The sequence below is a fragment of the Dasypus novemcinctus genome, chromosome 8, assembly GCF_030445035.2.
Source record: "Dasypus novemcinctus isolate mDasNov1 chromosome 8, mDasNov1.1.hap2, whole genome shotgun sequence".
In the NCBI taxonomy this organism is placed as follows: Eukaryota; Metazoa; Chordata; class Mammalia; order Cingulata; family Dasypodidae; genus Dasypus; species Dasypus novemcinctus.
The window spans coordinates 120946782-120963977 of record NC_080680.1 but is presented as its reverse complement, the minus strand read 5'-3'; the positions used below and the strand labels follow the sequence as shown (position 1 = coordinate 120963977).

At 40.3% G+C, this 17196-nt stretch overlaps 1 protein-coding gene across 1 annotated transcript; it reads left to right on the top strand.

The window, feature by feature from the left end:
* The first annotated feature begins 10062 nt into the window (after nt 1-10062).
* Nucleotides 10063-10642, top strand: LOC101421310 (transcription factor BTF3-like). The gene is given in 4 exon segments (XM_012521503.2): nt 10063-10099; nt 10102-10128; nt 10131-10239; nt 10283-10642. Coding segments are annotated over 4 exon segments (474 nt in total). The 3' UTR covers nt 10584-10642.
* Nucleotides 10643-17196: the final 6554 nt, after the last annotated feature.

Below are 17196 nucleotides of genomic sequence, written 5' to 3'. Positions count from 1 at the left end.
ACCACCACTTTCATCGTTCATGCCAACAGTCTCCAGTAAGGGGCATGTGCATTTAAGGATGTGTAGAAGAGAACCTGTTGGGCTGCAGAAAGAAAATAGATTTTTGTTTCAACTAATTTTATTTTACCTTTACATTTTTAAATCTTTTAAGTTTTTGTAATGCTTATTCATCTAGATTATATATGCAATACATATTTATACTTTGAAAGTACATAAATGCATGTGAAATGGGTTGCATTGTTCAAATATTTTTACAAAAATGAGTGTGTGATCAAAACATTTAGTTAATAGTGGTTTTAGTTTTTTAGTCTTTTTCCCATATAATAAACTCTTTCATAGGTAGTTTTAGACTGCATAAAAGTTACTTAGAAAGTATAGAGGATTCCCATATACCCCACCCTCTCTTGCTTTAAAACCTTCAGTGGTTCCCAGTTTCTCAGGGTAAAATCTAGTTATTAATGGCCCTTGGAATTCTTCATCTGCCTCCAGCTTTTTCTTTAGCCACTTGCCACTTTGCCCTCTAAGCTCCAGCCATCCTAAGTTACTTGTAGTTTTCCAGATGTACCATTCTCTTCTCTCCTCTCCCCTTTTCTTTCCTCTGGCCTTTTGCACCTGTTCTTCACTTTGTCTGGAAATATTTCTCGGTCTCCATCTCATTTCCAACCCTCCTAACATTGACTTACTCTTATATATTCTTTAGAGCTCACCTTAGCTATTCCTTTCTCTAGAAGCTTTCCCTAATCACTCAGACTGTACTACTAGCACAATACAATACCTGTATTATAATTGCCAGCTTATTTATCTTTCTTCTGAAGTAAGTTTCTTTTCCCTATATTTTACCCGTGGGGAATAGCATAGTGCTTAGCACAGCTTGAATATTTGTTGAATGAATGGATAAATCCATTAGTATTGCCACCATATCAGTCACCAGTACAGATTTGATCCATCTAATCTTCAGAACATCTTCTAGATGTCCATTGATTCAGTCTTTGTTTCAGCCCAACCATGGAGACTTTTATTTAAGAATGTTCTCTAGCATTGTATTCTTTTATGGGGAAAGCACCTAAAAGCTTGCATTGATGCTTTGGGAATTATGTTGTCTCCAGTTTGCCACTAATATAAGAAAAATATGCATCATGATTGTCTACTTTTTCTAAAATGTAGCATTTGTTTTTGCTCTTTGGGCTAAAAGACATTGTTAAAATTCTTTTTCCTTGTAATCATGGAAAGCAGTAAAAACCTGACAGAGAGTAAGTGTGATTTGTTTTCTCAACAGTAGCTGTTACTCTGAGTTAAGGACATTTCATCATTATCACTGCATTTGTAATATGGTGAGTAGCAGTTGGTGCACAGTTAACAAAGGAAAATACCAGGTGTGAATAAAGTCAATAAAAAGAAGACATTCACGATGAGGTAACTAATTGTCTAATAATAGTATGTGTCAAGTCTAATAGGAATTCTTGGAGAACTGCAAGGACCATTTGCAATTTATAACAGGAAAAGAGATGAAAAATATACCCACAAGCCTACATGAGGAGAGACAAAATAAGCAAACACTGTTTCTGGCCATAGTTTTAATGTGTAAGTTATTTATATTCTGCCAGATTCTTGCAATGATTTAAGGTATCTTACAAAGAAACATATGTGGTAGCAACAGAAAATAAATTGAAAATAGGAATGAAAAATGAGGCAAAGGGAAAATAAAGATAGGAAAATACATGGAACCTGGAATTAAATTAGTACGGAAAGGTGAGCGTGAAATCCTAAGCACTTGTCTGAGGCGGGCCAAAAGTTGGCAGGAACCTACATGTAGGCCATGCAATTCATAATGTTGGTTAAATAATGAGAATTCCTCCCATGGATATTTGTAGAGAGGGCACTGGAAATCTAGTTAATGATCTCTTCAACAACATTCTTACACAATGAACACTTTCATAAGCCTATGTATTATAATGCCATGGATATAAATGGATGGCAGCACATTATTTTCATAGTTATGTTCAAGCCTTTTCTAATTCTGACTGACTAGAAAAACTGTTTGTCAGACGTAAGGGTGGATGGCCTCCCTTAGCTCCGAAACCACAGGCAGGAAGAACTGGGGAGAATTGTTCTACTTAAGTGATTGGAAGAATTTCTGCAGAGAGACTTTCACCAGAGAACCATGCAGGTTAGTTAAGAGAAGAAGAAAGGCTTCGATCAAGTTTCTTGAAGAGTGATTTGTAGTCAAGAATTACTGAGAAATCGTTGATTTTATCACGGCCCTGAGTGTCAACTGAATTCCTACTGTTGTTGAGGCTAATCCAGTGTGAGGAGGAGAAGGAAACTAAATTGTGTTTGCCCAGAGGGCAAAAGAAGCAGGGGTGAAGATTTGAAGAGGTGGAGATGAATACATATGACAGCCTCATTTGTCACGACAAATATGACACATAACTCAGGTATATTAGGAAGAGTTCTACAGAGAAACTGAACCAAAGAATAGAGGTTATTATAGGACTTGCTCATGTGACGGTGGGGATTGGAAATTGGAAAGTCCAAATTCTGTAAGGCAGGCCGCAAGTTGGAAACTCTGATGAAGATGAAGTTTAATTCCCCAGAATGAGCCGGCTGGCTGAAGTAGAGGCAGAAATGCTTTCTGACTTCTGAAATCCTCAGGACTGGCTTTAGGATTTCCAACTGATTGGATGGGAGACTCCCCTCATTGCTGAGAGCAAACTGTTCCGTGGACTGTTGATGGAATTAGCCATAGTTACAATCAACTGACTATAGATGCAAATTCATCTATGAAATATCTTTACATTAAAATCAGGCCAGAGCTTGCTTGACCAAGCAAGTGGACACCATAACCTAGCCAAAGTGACAGATGAAATTAACCATCACACAAGATTTTGGGGTAGGGGTGAGAGGATGGGTAAGATAGGGTCAGAAAACTTTAAAATCAGCATGGGACTAAATTTTAGATTGGGCACTTTGATATTGCTTCCTCTGTGCTACAAAGACTGGTTAATTTAGCCCTTTTTCAATACTTGAGTTTTGAATGCGTAAGAATGGACGTTTGAGTCTGAAGAAGTAATGTGAGTCAAGAAATGAAGGTATTACACTTCAGGTTATACTCAAAGTTATCTTTGAGTCTTTCTCCTGTTTTTTCAACTAGACATTCATTTGTTTGATGAGTTCTGCTTACTTGATGTCTTCTGTGTTTTTCTTACCATGATTTCTCTTCCATCCTCAATGTCATGACCTTAATACAAGCCCTGATCATCATTTGTCTGGATAATTGCTGTAGCTTTTTACTTGTATTCTTACTTCCAAGCTCTTGCCCATCTAATCCTTTCTACAAATTCCTGCCAGATTAAATGTCTTAGAATATCAGATCATTCAGCTCCTAGTTCTTTCCTCTTCACAAACCTTCAATATAAGAAATAAGTACGTGATAATGGTGGAGTAAAATTAGTGAAGAAGAAATTATTATTCAAAAACTTGTGTTCAGATATGGGTTAATTATTTAGGGGAAAACATCCACTTAGATCCCGCTCATATTATATAATATGCTGTGGATGGGTTAAGGAAATAATAAATGTATGCAAAGAAAATACAGGTGAATATTTTCCTAATTGAAGATCAAGTGAAAGACTTTCTAATGGGAAAAAATCACAAAATAAAAACGTATTGACTTGACTATGTAGTAATGTAAGTTTTAGGTCAAAATGTCATAACTGAAAATGTATAAACAAAGCTGGTTAAAATACATGACAAATATGACAGGTCCTGGATTGTGTCTTTTTTTAAAATAATTTTATTTTTGAACAAGTTTTAGACTATAAAAAAGTTACATTGAAAGTACAGTGGATTCACATATACCCACCCCCTCACTCTCTTCCATTTTCTCCTATTAATAACATCATACATGAGTGTGGTACATTTATTACAATTGAGGAACAGGTTATTGAAGCATTGCTACTAACCATGGTCTATAGTTTACATTATGGTTTACACTTTGCACCATATAATTTTATAAGTTTTGGTAAAATGTATAATGTCCTGTATCTGTCATTGAATATCATGCAGAACAATTCCAATGCCCCCAAAATGTCCTATGTTCTAACTATTCTTCCTTCTTCCAACCCTCAGAAACTCTAGTAACCTTTATCTTTATATCAATGTTACAAGTTCTTCTGTTACTACAATAATAATAAGTTGAAATATGAATGTGTTGTGTGGTCATAGGGTATTTTCTCAGTGGGTGGAGACCCACACTATAAACAACATAAATTAAATAACCATCTTGACAAGTCTTGATAATTCTCTAATAGAGTGACAGGAACCTCTAAGGCACATAGGCAGTGACTAATAAAAAAAACAAACAGACCAATATTCCAATCCCTCAGTATTAACACTTGTACTCATGAAACTTACTCTTATAAAATTGAAACTTAGCCTAACAATATCTATTGCCTAAGAGTTACCTCCTGAAAACCTCCTTGTTACTCAAATGTGGCCTCTTGCTAAGTCAGACTCAGCAAATAAATTCACTGCCTTCTCCCCGGTGTGGGACATGACTCCCGGGGATGATCCTCCTGGCACTGAGGGATTATTACCAAGGGCCAACCAGTGATGCATTAAAAAAATTTTTTTTTATTTTTTAAAAGATAATTAGATTACATAAATGTTACAAAGAATACATAGGCGATTCCCATATGCCTTACTCCTCACACTTCCCACATTTGCAATATCTTTCATTAGTATGGTACACAGTTGATAAACACATTTTGGAGCATTGCCACTAAGCATGGATTATAGTTTACATTGCAGTTTACACTCTCTCTCACTAAACTCTGTAGGTTATGGCAGGATATATAATGGCCTGTATCTGTCATTGTAATATCATTCAGGACAGTTCCCAAATTCCAAAAATACTCCCATATTACACCTGTTTTTCCCTCTCCCTACCCCCAGGACCTCCAGAAGGTACTGCCTCCACATCAGTGATCTTTCTTCCATTGTTAGAATCACAATAAGTCTATAGTAGACTACTAGTAAGTCTACTTTAGGCCATAGTTCATTCCCCAATCTTGAGGACTCTGATGGTGATACTTATTGCACCTTTAATTGAGGGGGGCCTTTGGTCCCATATGGCTGATGGATGAGACTCTCTTGCTTGCAGTTGTATACTCTCTCAGTTCCTTGGTATGTTATTTGTCCATTGCCTCCTCCTTGTAAGTTGTCCTAGGTGAGTCCAATAAACTGGACATAGGTATTGCAACTCCATTGAGATTCAGGGCCCAGCTGGCACATGAACAGCCCTGAGATTTAAGTCTCTTGGACATATCCCTACCAATTCTAGTACTAATTATAAGCTCAAAGAGAAGTACAGAAGAGCCATGTGTAGGGAAACCACAGCTGAGTCCAACTATGTCACTCTGGGGAGCATAAATTCCAAAGTAGGGCCCACTGGCAAAGGACAAAACTCCTGAGCTATCTGCCATGACCATAATGTCTGGATGTCTCCATAGCCCTCAGGAGCCCCTCTATTTGGGGTAGTATCTACTTTGGCTGTCAAGGAGATCCTGCTGAGATGTGCATAAACGTTACCGCAGGACTGTCCTCCCAACTCACTTTGAAGTCTCTTAGCCATATAAATTCACTTATTTTTACCTTTTCCCTGTTTTGGTCAAGGTCTTTTTTTTTTTTTTTTTTTTCTTCACCAGTTGCATTGCTTGTTGGTTCTTGGTAGCAATCCCTTGGTGCCAAAGAGGTTCATCCCCAGGAGTCATGTCCCATGCTGGGGGGAAGTTATTGCATTATACGCTGAGTTTGGCTTAGAGAGAGGCCACATTTGAACAACAGGGAGGTTCCTAATATGTAACTCTTAGGCACCCTACTACTCTAGGCTAAGGTTCAATTACAAGAGCAAAGACCCATAAGCATAGTCATCAATATCAAGGGCCCATCAATGGACCATCCTCCTTTACTAGTCATTGCCCCTGTACTTGGGAGATCCTTGCTGTTCCACTGGAGAATGTGGCAGAGCTTCCCAGGATGCAAATTTGATATTCTTTTGGTTATTGTGTGAATATCCACCCACTGTGACAATGCCCCATGAACACTTGAACACATTAATATACCTTATATGTATGCCTAGGTCAACTTCCTCCCATTTATCCCCATCACTGATATCCCAAACCAATGATCTTCCCTGCCACAGTTGTAACCCTTCTGTGATCCAAAACTTTTTAAAAAATGAAGCCAATAATAGCCAAATACAATTAATAAGAAAATGAAATAATGATAGTTTCAAACACAAGAAATAAAATACAGAAAATTTGAAAAAAACTAAAAATAAAATAAAGTTAGGTTATTAAATGATAATGAAAAAATACTAAAAAAGAATTTTTTTTGACATTTTGCCTTTCATCATTGTAATATCTGTTGTCCTGTATGTACAATGACATTATTTTCTTCCATTTATTCCCCCCTAGTGTCTTACTTTTTTTCATTTTGTCTTCAAAGAAGTTTTAGGTCACAGTAAAGTCATGTACAGAATACAGGGGACTCTCATATACCCAATATCCTCCCCCTTTCCCCCTTCCCATATTAATAACTCTTTAAATATGGATGGTACATTTGTTACAACTTATGTACAAATATTGAAACATAGCTACTAACCATGGTCAATGGTTTACATTATGGCTTACATTTTGGACCATACACTTTTATAAATTTTTGATGAAGTTTAACATGGCCTGTATCCATCATTGCAAGAGCATGTAGAATACTTCCATTGTCCCCAAAATGGCCCCTTTTCCTTCTATTCTATTTCTCCCTCCCCCTCTTCTTGGGGCCAGCTGTGACCAGCAGGCTCAGTGATGCATTTTGAAAAAGACCTTGACCAAAAAGGGGAAAAAGTAAATACAAAAGAGTTTTTATGCTAAGAGATTCCAAAGTGAGTCGGGGAGGACTTTCCAGAGGTTATGTTTATGCACATCTCAGGTGGATCTTACTCACTACCACAGTAAACAAAGCCCTCAAACAGGAGTGCTCCTGAGGCTCTAGAGACACCCGGACACTATAGGTAAGCCATGCAACCCCATGAAATCAGTACCCTGTCAGTGGGCCTTATTTTGGAATATATGATAACCTATCTCCTTGCTGTAAAAGAGTTAGGTTCACTTATAATTTCCCTGGGCTGTATGTTTTTATACTCTAGCTTCACGGCAGTTACTAGAAAAAGCCAGACCCCTCCCTTGCTTGTGCAGTTTCCTCTACCTGGAACTCTTCTTAGAAAGGTCTTCCCTGTTAACCCTCTCTCGAGTAGACAGCCCTCAACTTCTCACCCTCTGTGACCTTCACTCTGTTATATTGTTTATTATCTTTATAGCTTCACTTCATCATATTATTTATTATCTTCATAGCTTTTTTATTAACTGAAATCTTCTTGCTTCTTTATTTGTTTTCTCATATGCATGATTGAGTATGGACCCCATCTGTCTTGTTCAGCAGCACCAAAACATGTTTTTGACATGTAATAGGTACTCAGTGTGTTTGTTGAATGAATGAATGAATGATTGGGTATAAGTATAGATAAAAAGACGGGAAGGGTGTGAAACAGTGCAAAAATGGGGTCATTTTTAGGTGGAAGTTGTAGACGGTTAAAATTTTCTTCATTAAATTTTTTGTCTTTCCCAAAATTTCTAAAATAAGTATGTATTATTTTGATTTTAAGAGCTATCAATAAATAGTATTTAATAGAAACCATATTTTATTAATGATAGCAACTATAGTGTCAGTCATTATTCTCAATTAGTGTTGACAAAAGATGATAAACTATGCAGATGGTAAAGAACAAATTTTCTAGAAGCAAGAGTGTCAGCTTATACCTTCTTGAAGTATTCACACATTCAACACATCCAGTTGTCTAACCTGAATAATAAAGAAATTGGACCAAAAAGCACCATCCAAATGGAATCTTCTTTGAAGACTCTAAAATAAAACTCTTCAAATAAGGAGAAAAATATTTTTAAAAAGTCAAGTACCACTGACTCATTTTAAGAAGTGGTTACCAAGGATTTAGTCTCCCCGAGTCCACCAAACTTTAAAAAGGACAATTGAAAAGGAGGTCTGGATGTGACACAGTTGGAAAAAGATCACAGTGACACTGCATTGCCATCTGTAATAAAGACAGGATTATTCTAGAAATATCTGTTATGTCTGTACCACTCTAAGCCTTTCTTTGTTTTATATAAACAAATGAACAATTCACTGCAGAATAAAAGTGTCATTTTGTGTTCCATCAGGATTGCAAAAAAATTTTTTTTTGTTCTCCCAGGATTGAAATAACTAAGGTCTTTTATATAAAATGATGATACGTTAAATGAACTAAACTGGTCACAGTATTAGCAGCAGAAGTGAAACTAGGTGTAGCAACCCTATGTTTCCTTTAGTCATTCATTCATAAACTCTATTCAGCACCAAGATGAATCAGGCACTTTTGGGTGCTGGGGGTGCAGTGGTGAACAAGACATATGGTGCCTGTCCTCAAGGATCTTACCTTCTAGTGGGAACACTCACTAAACAATTGAATAAACAAAGTGGGTTTCGATTGTGCTAAGTGCTGGAGAATGTATGTATTCCTAGAGAAAAACAGGGTAGGGAGCAACTTTAGACAGTTAAAAAGGAAGGCTTCTTCAAAGAGTTGATATTTAGGATGAGGCCTAAAAAGAGGAAAAGTGGCCAGCCAGGAAGAGTCAGGATTCGGGGTATTCCAGCCCCAGTGCTGAGATATACCTGAGAAACAGCAGAATCCGTGTGGCAGTGCAAAATGGGCGTTTGATAAGGTTGGAAATGTAGGCAGAGGCCAGGTCACATAGGATTGTTAATTTCACTTGGCATAGGAAGCCACCTAAAGTGTTCTAATTAGAGGTGTGGCAGAATTTAAATGCCAATAAAGTATTTTAATGGGGTTCTGGCCAGATCCACTTAAAAATGATCATTCTTGCTGTTATGTGGACTTTGGATTTTAAAGGGATGGAAGTGAAAGCACGTAACTAGTCAGGAGATGGTCACAGGCATGTGGATGAAGGGGGCTGGACTGCAGTTTTGGCAGTGGAGATGGAAAGAAGAGGCTGGATCCAGGATATAGTTTGAAAGTAGAGCCCACATAGAAAGCCATGGGACTGGATACAGGAAGTTAGGAGCCAGATCCACTTAAAAATGATCATTCTTGCTGTTATGTGGACTTTGGATTTTAAAGGGATGGAAGTGAAAGCACGTAACTAGTCAGGAGATGGTCACAGGCATGTGGATGAAGGGGGCTGGACTGCAGTTTTGGCAGTGGAGATGGAAAGAAGAGGCTGGATCCAGGATATAGTTTGAAAGTAGAGCCCACATAGAAAGCCATGGGACTGGATACAGGAAGTTAGGAGAGAAAACTCAGGTTGTGTTTATCAGTCTGGTTCTCCAAAGAAACAGAACCAACAGGATATATATATATGTGTGTTAAGAGATTTACTACAGGGAAGTGGACTTGGCCCAGTGTTTAGGGCATCCGCCTACCACATGGGAGGTCCACGGTTCAAACCCCGGGCCTCCTTGACCCATGTGGAGCTGGCCCATGTGCAGTGCTGATGCGCGCAAGGAGTGCGGTGCCACACAGGGATGTCCTTGCGTAGGGGAGCCCCACGCACAAGGAGTGCACCCCGTAAGGAGAGCTGCCCAGTGCAAAAGAAAGTGCAGCCTGCCCATGAATGGCTCCACACACACGGAGAGCTGACACAAGATGACGCAACAAAAAGAGACAGATTCCCAGTGCTGCTGACAACAACAGAAGCGGACAAAGAAGACGCAGCAAATAGACACAGAGAACAGACAACTGGGGTGGGGGCGGAAGGGGAGAGAAATGAAAAAAACAAAACAAAAAATCTTAAAAAAAAAAAATAAGAGAGTTACTACCCCCCAAGCTGCCATCTTGCATCTCTGCAATGTGGGCACCTGGTCTCAGCTGGTCTACCCGAGACCCCTGAGCGCCAACTCTAGTGCCCTGTGTGGCCCCATTTCTGCTCTGACAAGATGAAAGAAACCATCATGAACCAGGAGAAACTCACCAAATGCAAGCACAAGTGTGTATTGGTGAGAAAGAACTGCTTGCAGAAAGAAGAAGTTGGTCTATAGAATGGCTACAGCAGATGATCAAAAACTTCAGTTCTCCTTAAAGAAATTAAGGGTAAATAATGGCTCTGATGTTAGGTACAAACTGAGGAACAGTGATTCGCTTTTTCCCCCACTCTAGTCCATATTTTATTCCCCAATCCAGAGGATCAATACACTTTAATAATCCTAAAGTTCAAGTATCTCTGGCAGTGAACACTTTTACCATTACAGGCCATGCTGAGACCAAGCAGTTGACAGAAATGATACCCAACATCTTAAATGGTGCAGACAGTCTGACTAGTTCAAGGAGACTGCCTGAAGCTCTGCCCAAACAATCTTTGGATGGAAAAGCACCACTTGCTACTGGAGAGTATGATGATGATAAAGTTCCAGATCTTGTGGAGAATTTTGATGAGGCTTCCAAGAATGAGGCAAACTGAATTGAATCAACTTCTGAAGAAGAAGGAATTTGAAATTACTTGGAGCTGCTATTTTATATTATGACAGTTTTTAAAATTTATTTGTTTATGAATTTAATAAAATCTAGATCTCTAATATTTTTAAGCTCAAGCCCCTTGGACACTGCAGCTATTTTCAGTTTTTGCTTATCCGTAATTTCATTCTTTGCAGCTAATTAAACTGAAGAAACCTAGGGTTAAAGTTTGAAAACAAATACTAATAAAGTTCTTTGCCTAGTTAAAAAAAAGAGAGAGAGAGATTTACTGTAAGGACTTGATTGTGGGGTCTGGCAAGTCTCAATTTTGTAGGACAAGCCAGAGGCTGGAAATTCTGGTAAAAGTGATGAAGTCTTGAGTCTCCTTAGGCTGGAAACTCAGAGAGGAGTGAAGGGTACAGTCTTGAGGCAGAATTCCATTTGGGGTTCTGGAACCCATAGTTCTTGCTCTTAAGACTAATTGGGGGAAGCAGACTTGGCCCAGTGGATAGGGTGTCCACCTACCATATGGGAGGTCTGTGCTTCAAACCCCATGCCTCCTTGACCTGTGTGGAGCTGGCCTATGCGCAGTGCTGATGCGTGCAAGGAGTGCTGTGCCATGCAGGGGTGTCCCCTGTGTAGGGAAGCCCCACACACAGGGAGTGCCCCCTGTAAGGAGAGCTGCCCAGTGCGAAAGAAAGTGTAGCCTGCCCAGGAGTGGCACCACACACACGGAGAGCTGATGCAGCAAGATGATGCAACAAAAAGAGACACCGATTCCCAGTGCTGCTGAAAAGAATGCAAGCGGACACAGAAGAACACACAGCGAATGGACACAGAGAGCAGACAACTGGGGGGGGGGGGCGGGAGGAAGGGGAGAGAGAAAAAAAAAAGACATTGGATGAGGTCCACCCACATTATTGAGACTGAACTCCTTTACTTAAAGCCAACTGACTGTAGATGCTAATTCCTTCTATGAAATACCTCCATGTGATAACTAGACCAGTGTTTGACCAAACAAATGGACACTATAACCTAGCCAAGTTGACACATAAAATTAACCATCACAGTCCACCCCTTGTCAACTTGGCACCCAGGCACATCTCCTTAAACCTACTTAATCTCCAAATAAAGAAAATAACATAGTCATATTTCCACCTAACATGATACAACTATTCTGCATACAACTAAAAATGCACTAACTCTTTCCAGAAGAGAATGCAAACTCTTAAGTGATATTCACTCTTCTTCTTGGCATCCTAAAACTTAAACACTCTGATTTAAAGGTAATACAACTTCTGTGATAAGGAGATAAAAGAGGGAAAATACAGATATTTGGTATATATACACACATGAACATATTCAAAACAAAGTAAGGAAGAAATACTCATAATGTTTATGACTATTCTTCATTTCTGCAACTGGTCACTAAGTTGTAGGTGGTATTTGTAACTACCCTTTTTCACTACACATTCCATATGCCTTTTGTTCTCAGCAGGCACCTCAGCTGGTCATGGTTCTTTGACTGATGGGATTACCCAATCCTTCATTCCTGAAAAGTCTAGATAATTAGGCCCCCTACCAGATTTGGGTTGATGGATGAAATACCCCAATGTAACAGGGCCAGCAGTTGACCAAAAACTGGACACTATAACCTAGCCAAGTTGACACAAAAAAGTAATCATCACATTGAGTTCCAAGCCCTGACCTGACCACCTGAGAACAAAGTACAGAGTGGGGAATGTGATGAGGAATAGAGCCTTTTGTGAGGGTGGGTGAGCAATTGAATGGTCTTGTTTGGATACTTTAAATATGAGTTTCTTTTTTAAATATTCAAGTGAAGATATCAATTGAGCAGTGGACTATATAAGGCTGAGGTTTTGAGGATAAGTCTGGGATGGAGACTATACAATGTCAGGGTATTTATAGCTGTGGGAGATGAAGGAAGAGAATGTAGAAGAAAGGAAGGACTGGGTATGAGCTCAAATATTTAGATATATGGACAAATAAGAGGAGCCAGCTAAAGAGATTGAGTGGGAGAAACCTAAGAGACTGTGGTGTTAGAGAAGTGGGGAGAGGAGAGTTTTGGGTTTCAGTAAGGAGACAGTGGCTCAGTAGGATTGAGTAAGATGAGGACAAAAACATTCATTGGATTTGGTAACAATTGAAATCATTGGAAATCTTAAGAGTAAGCTTGCTAGACCAATGGATATAGAAACCCCATTGAACTATTTGCATCAATTTCTTATTCAAGTAGTGTGATAGTTTGAGATTATTTTTGTGAGCCCCCAAAACAGAAAGATTGTTTGTTAACTAATCTATTCTTCCAGGTTTGACACCCTTTAATTGCCTTATATTCAGTCCTTGATTAAATTACCTATTAAAATTAGGGCTTTGATTGAACCTCAGTAAGGCTTGACTCAGATTGAGTTCCCGCCCCCTTGGTGGGCTTTTTATAAATGGACACTCACAAGACACCAGGAAGTGGAGAGAACTTTGTCATTTTGATGCTGCCATGTGACAAAAAGGAGAAGGTTCAAACAGCCAAGGCCCCAGGGAGAGGTGAGCCATTAGCCTGATAGCTTATACCTGACCTTGGGAAGAGAGCCGAGACTGATATAGAAAACCTGGAAAGAAATGAGCCCTATGCCAGAAGAGAGAGGAAGCCCTGAGAGACAAGCTCTGTGCCACCCTGCAGCTGAGAGAGAGGAAACCCAGAGGGGAGAGAGCAACAACCATCTTGCTTCAACACGTGGCAACTAACTTTGGTGAGAAAGCAACCTTAAGTTGGACCCTTAGGGCCTCGTAACTGTAAGCTTTTGCCCCAAACAAATCCCCTTTATAAAAGCTAACAGATTTCTGGTACTTTGCTTCAGCACACCTTTGGCTGACTAATACAGGTGGTAAAATGAACTCTTGCCATTTGCTGTAACATTTTGTCACAGATACTGTCAGAGCTCCTCTCCTATCTCCTTCAATGCCTTTAACTTTTGTGTGCATACTGGCTCCAGGTGTACTTTCAGTCCCAACAGCCAGCAACTGCATCTCTTTGTTGAGGGCTACCTGAAGGCTCCTGGAACCTGCATGGCTTGCCCAGATGGAGAGCTGAAAGAGGCAATGAAGGGTTCCATGACAGCCTTCAGATGGGCATGACCTTGATTTTGGACTTCTGGCCATTCAGTTCATGGCACTTTGCTATAGCAGCCCTAGCAACCTAAGCCACACCTCTTTTTTTTTTTTAAAGACTTATTTATTTATTTATTTACTTATTTATTTATTTCTCTCAGACCCTGCCACACCCCACCCCGCCCCACCCCACCCCACCCCAGTTGTCTGTTATATGTGTCTATTTGCTGTGTGTTCTTTTTTGTCCGCTTCTGTTGTCAGTGGCATGGGAATCTGTGTCTCTTTTTGTTGTGTCACTTTGTTGTGTCAGCTCTCCGTGTGTGCAGTGCCATTCCTGGGCAGGCTGCACTTTCTTTCACGCTGAGTGGCTCTCTTTACGGGGTGCACTCCTTGTGCATGGGGCTCCCCTACGCGGGGGACACCCCAGCATGGCACGACACTCCTTGAAGCACACCAGCACTGCGCATGGGCCAGCTGCACACGGGTCAAGGAGGCCCAGGGTTTGAACCACGGACCTCCCATGTGGTAGACAGATGCCCTAACCACTGGGCCAAGTCTGCTTCTCTAAGCCGCACCTCTTAACCAGATCCTTACAGTGGTCTTCTAACCGTCCTCTTTCATTTATTCATTCCTCTTTCCCATCTCACCTCCGCTGGAGGTAGGTGTGGGTGGGGGCTGAATATTCTTCCTGAAGCAGAGCATGTCATTTCCCACATTAAAGACCTTTACAAACTCCACACAGTCAGTAAAGTCACTTCTCACACCAGTCAAAGCCCTGGTTCAGTCTACATATTGACTGAGATGTTGAACCAATGCCGTCTAACCTTCCCTCTTTATTAGCTTTCTGTTCTACTGTAACATATTTCCACATGTTTGGGGTTTAAAACAAGGAGATTTATTCTCTTATAGCTCCTCCATCTTCAAAGACAGGAACAGGCTGGGTCCTCATGCTGCCATCTTTTGGTTTTCTCTTTTCTGCCTCACTTCCACATTTAAGGACCCTTATGAATACACTGAGACCAGATCTATAATCCAGGGAATTAATCTCCCCATTTTTAGGTAGGCTTATTAGGAACTTGAATTCCTTCTGAAACCTTAATTAATTTCCCTTCATCATGTGACATATTATATTCACAGGTCCCAGGGATTAGGACATGGGCATCTCTGGGGGGTGGCATTATTCTAGAAAGAACATTGTCTGATTACAGATCTATATTTGTTTGATTTCTATTCTTATCACACATTATTCCTCCTCACTGTTATTCCATGCTTCTCTTGAATTTGTGGCCTCCATAAGCTAGTTCACTGATACATTGCATTGGAATCAGATGAAATTCTTATTAAAAATACAGATTTCCTGGATGGACTCACCTTGAACCTCAGATGTCTGTGGGTGGGATCCATAAATGTGATTTTTTTTTTCAAAAAACAAGCATCTTAAGAAATCCTCATGCACAGGCAAGTTTGAGAATCACTGATCTAAATCATAATATTCATTATTCTTTACAGAAAATCACTAATTCAACAAGTGTTTATTGAGTACTTACTAAGTTCCAGATGCTACACATTATCATGGAAAACATTAGATCCATGTCTTCAAGCAACTTAAAGAATAGAGGGAAGGTACATACCAGTAAACAGGCAATTGCCTAGAGTGGTAATTGCTATCAGAAGTGGAAGGACAGATTGCTATATTTGTACATGGAAGGGGCTGTCTTGGCAGTTCAGGGAAGTCTTTCAAAAAATAATTAACATTAAATATGGGGCAAGGATAAGTTGAAGTAGGCCAGAAAGAGGGGGTTGCAGTTTGTTGTGGATGGAAAGAGACAAGAACTGTGAGAAATGAGACTGCAGAGGAAAGCCGGGACCAGATCATGAAGACTTTTGTGCTGGACATTTTCCATTTGTTCCTCCTGATTCACTCCCCACCTGTGTCCCAGGTCCACTTATGTTGACCCATATGTCCAATGTCAGTTCTCTCCCTTGCCTTTTCCTTCTGGCTGGGTCAGTGGGAGGCACCAGCAGGAGACTGGAGGGCAGGGGAAATGTGGCCTTGGGGGTCTTTACTTTTCTGGCTTCCTTCCTGCTGGGTCCCTGCACTCACTTGTTGGCTCTGCATCTCTTCCAAATGCCACAGCTCTTGTGAGTGGCCATCCCCAAACACCCCCCACCTCTGGGTTCTGGTAACTACTCCCTTCTCTTGCCCCTTCAGGTCTTTGATAGTGTTGGCTCCTTGCTGTTTCTGAGGGTGAACAGTTCATCCAGGTTTATCTGGAACTTTCCCAGTTTTAACACTAAAAGTCCCACATCCCAGGTGTAGCAGTTTGATATTGTTTATGAATTCCAAAAATAGATATTGCATTGCATTTGTAAACTGGTTTATTCCTTTGAGCATACTAGATTATATTGGATTCAGGGGTTTTACTTTTACTTGATTCAATAATGATTAAAGCTTTGATTGAGCCAAGTCAATAGGATGTTTCGTCCCTGCCTCCTTGGTGGGTGGGGACTCACAGAGAAACTGTACCTCAGAGAAGGAAGGTGGGAGATTTCGGATGCTGGAACCCTGGGAGGTAAAAACGCAGGAGAAGAACACACAGGAATAGAGATAGCTCTATAGACATGGCAGAGGTCCTGGGAAGAGAGAGAGCTGACCTTGTGGAGAGAACAGAGCAGCTGAGCCCAGAGATAATAAACCCTAGAGAGGGATGAGACTTATCCCAGCCTACAGCTGATATTGGAAGAAGCTGGGACCATGGAGCTTTAAGAGGAAGAGGAAGGCTGAACCCTTGCAGATATCGGCAGCCATCTTGCTCCAACATGTGGCAACAGACTTTGGTGAGGGAAGTAAATTACACTTTATGGCCTTGCAACTGTAAGCTTCTGTCCCAAATAAATACCCTTTGTAAATGCCAACAGATTTCAAGTATTTTGCATCAGCACCCCTTTGACTGACTGACACACCCTGGAAACCCCCAGTCTTGGTCAAACTGGGACAGTTGGCCACCCTATTATGCTAGGCCCTAATTTATGCCCACCCCTTTGAAAATAATTTTTAAAATAATAGTCTCCCTTTCTTAGGTTGGATGTGTCAAGAGACTCTGATGGAGAGAGAATTGCTCATCATGCAAGGTGTTTGGAGTTTATTCTTAGGACCATGAGTTGCTATCAAAGGGTATATGACATGAGAGTAATGTGATGATGTCTGCACTTTAGAAAGAGCACTCAGGCTGGAGAATGATGAACCACTTGAGGATTGTCAGAGTGGATGTGGGAAGACAGGTTGTCAGTGTGGTCCAAATGAGGTGTGGTCATGCCTGGACTAAGGGGATGGACATGATGATGGAGAGAAGGAGTAGAAGACATAAATAAAGCAGGGACAACAGGATATGGCAAATAATTGGATGTGAGCAAACAGAGATAGGGAACAGGCAAGGATGATGTACAGGTTTCTGTTGTGACACTTGTGGATTATGGTGCTACTCACTGAGAAA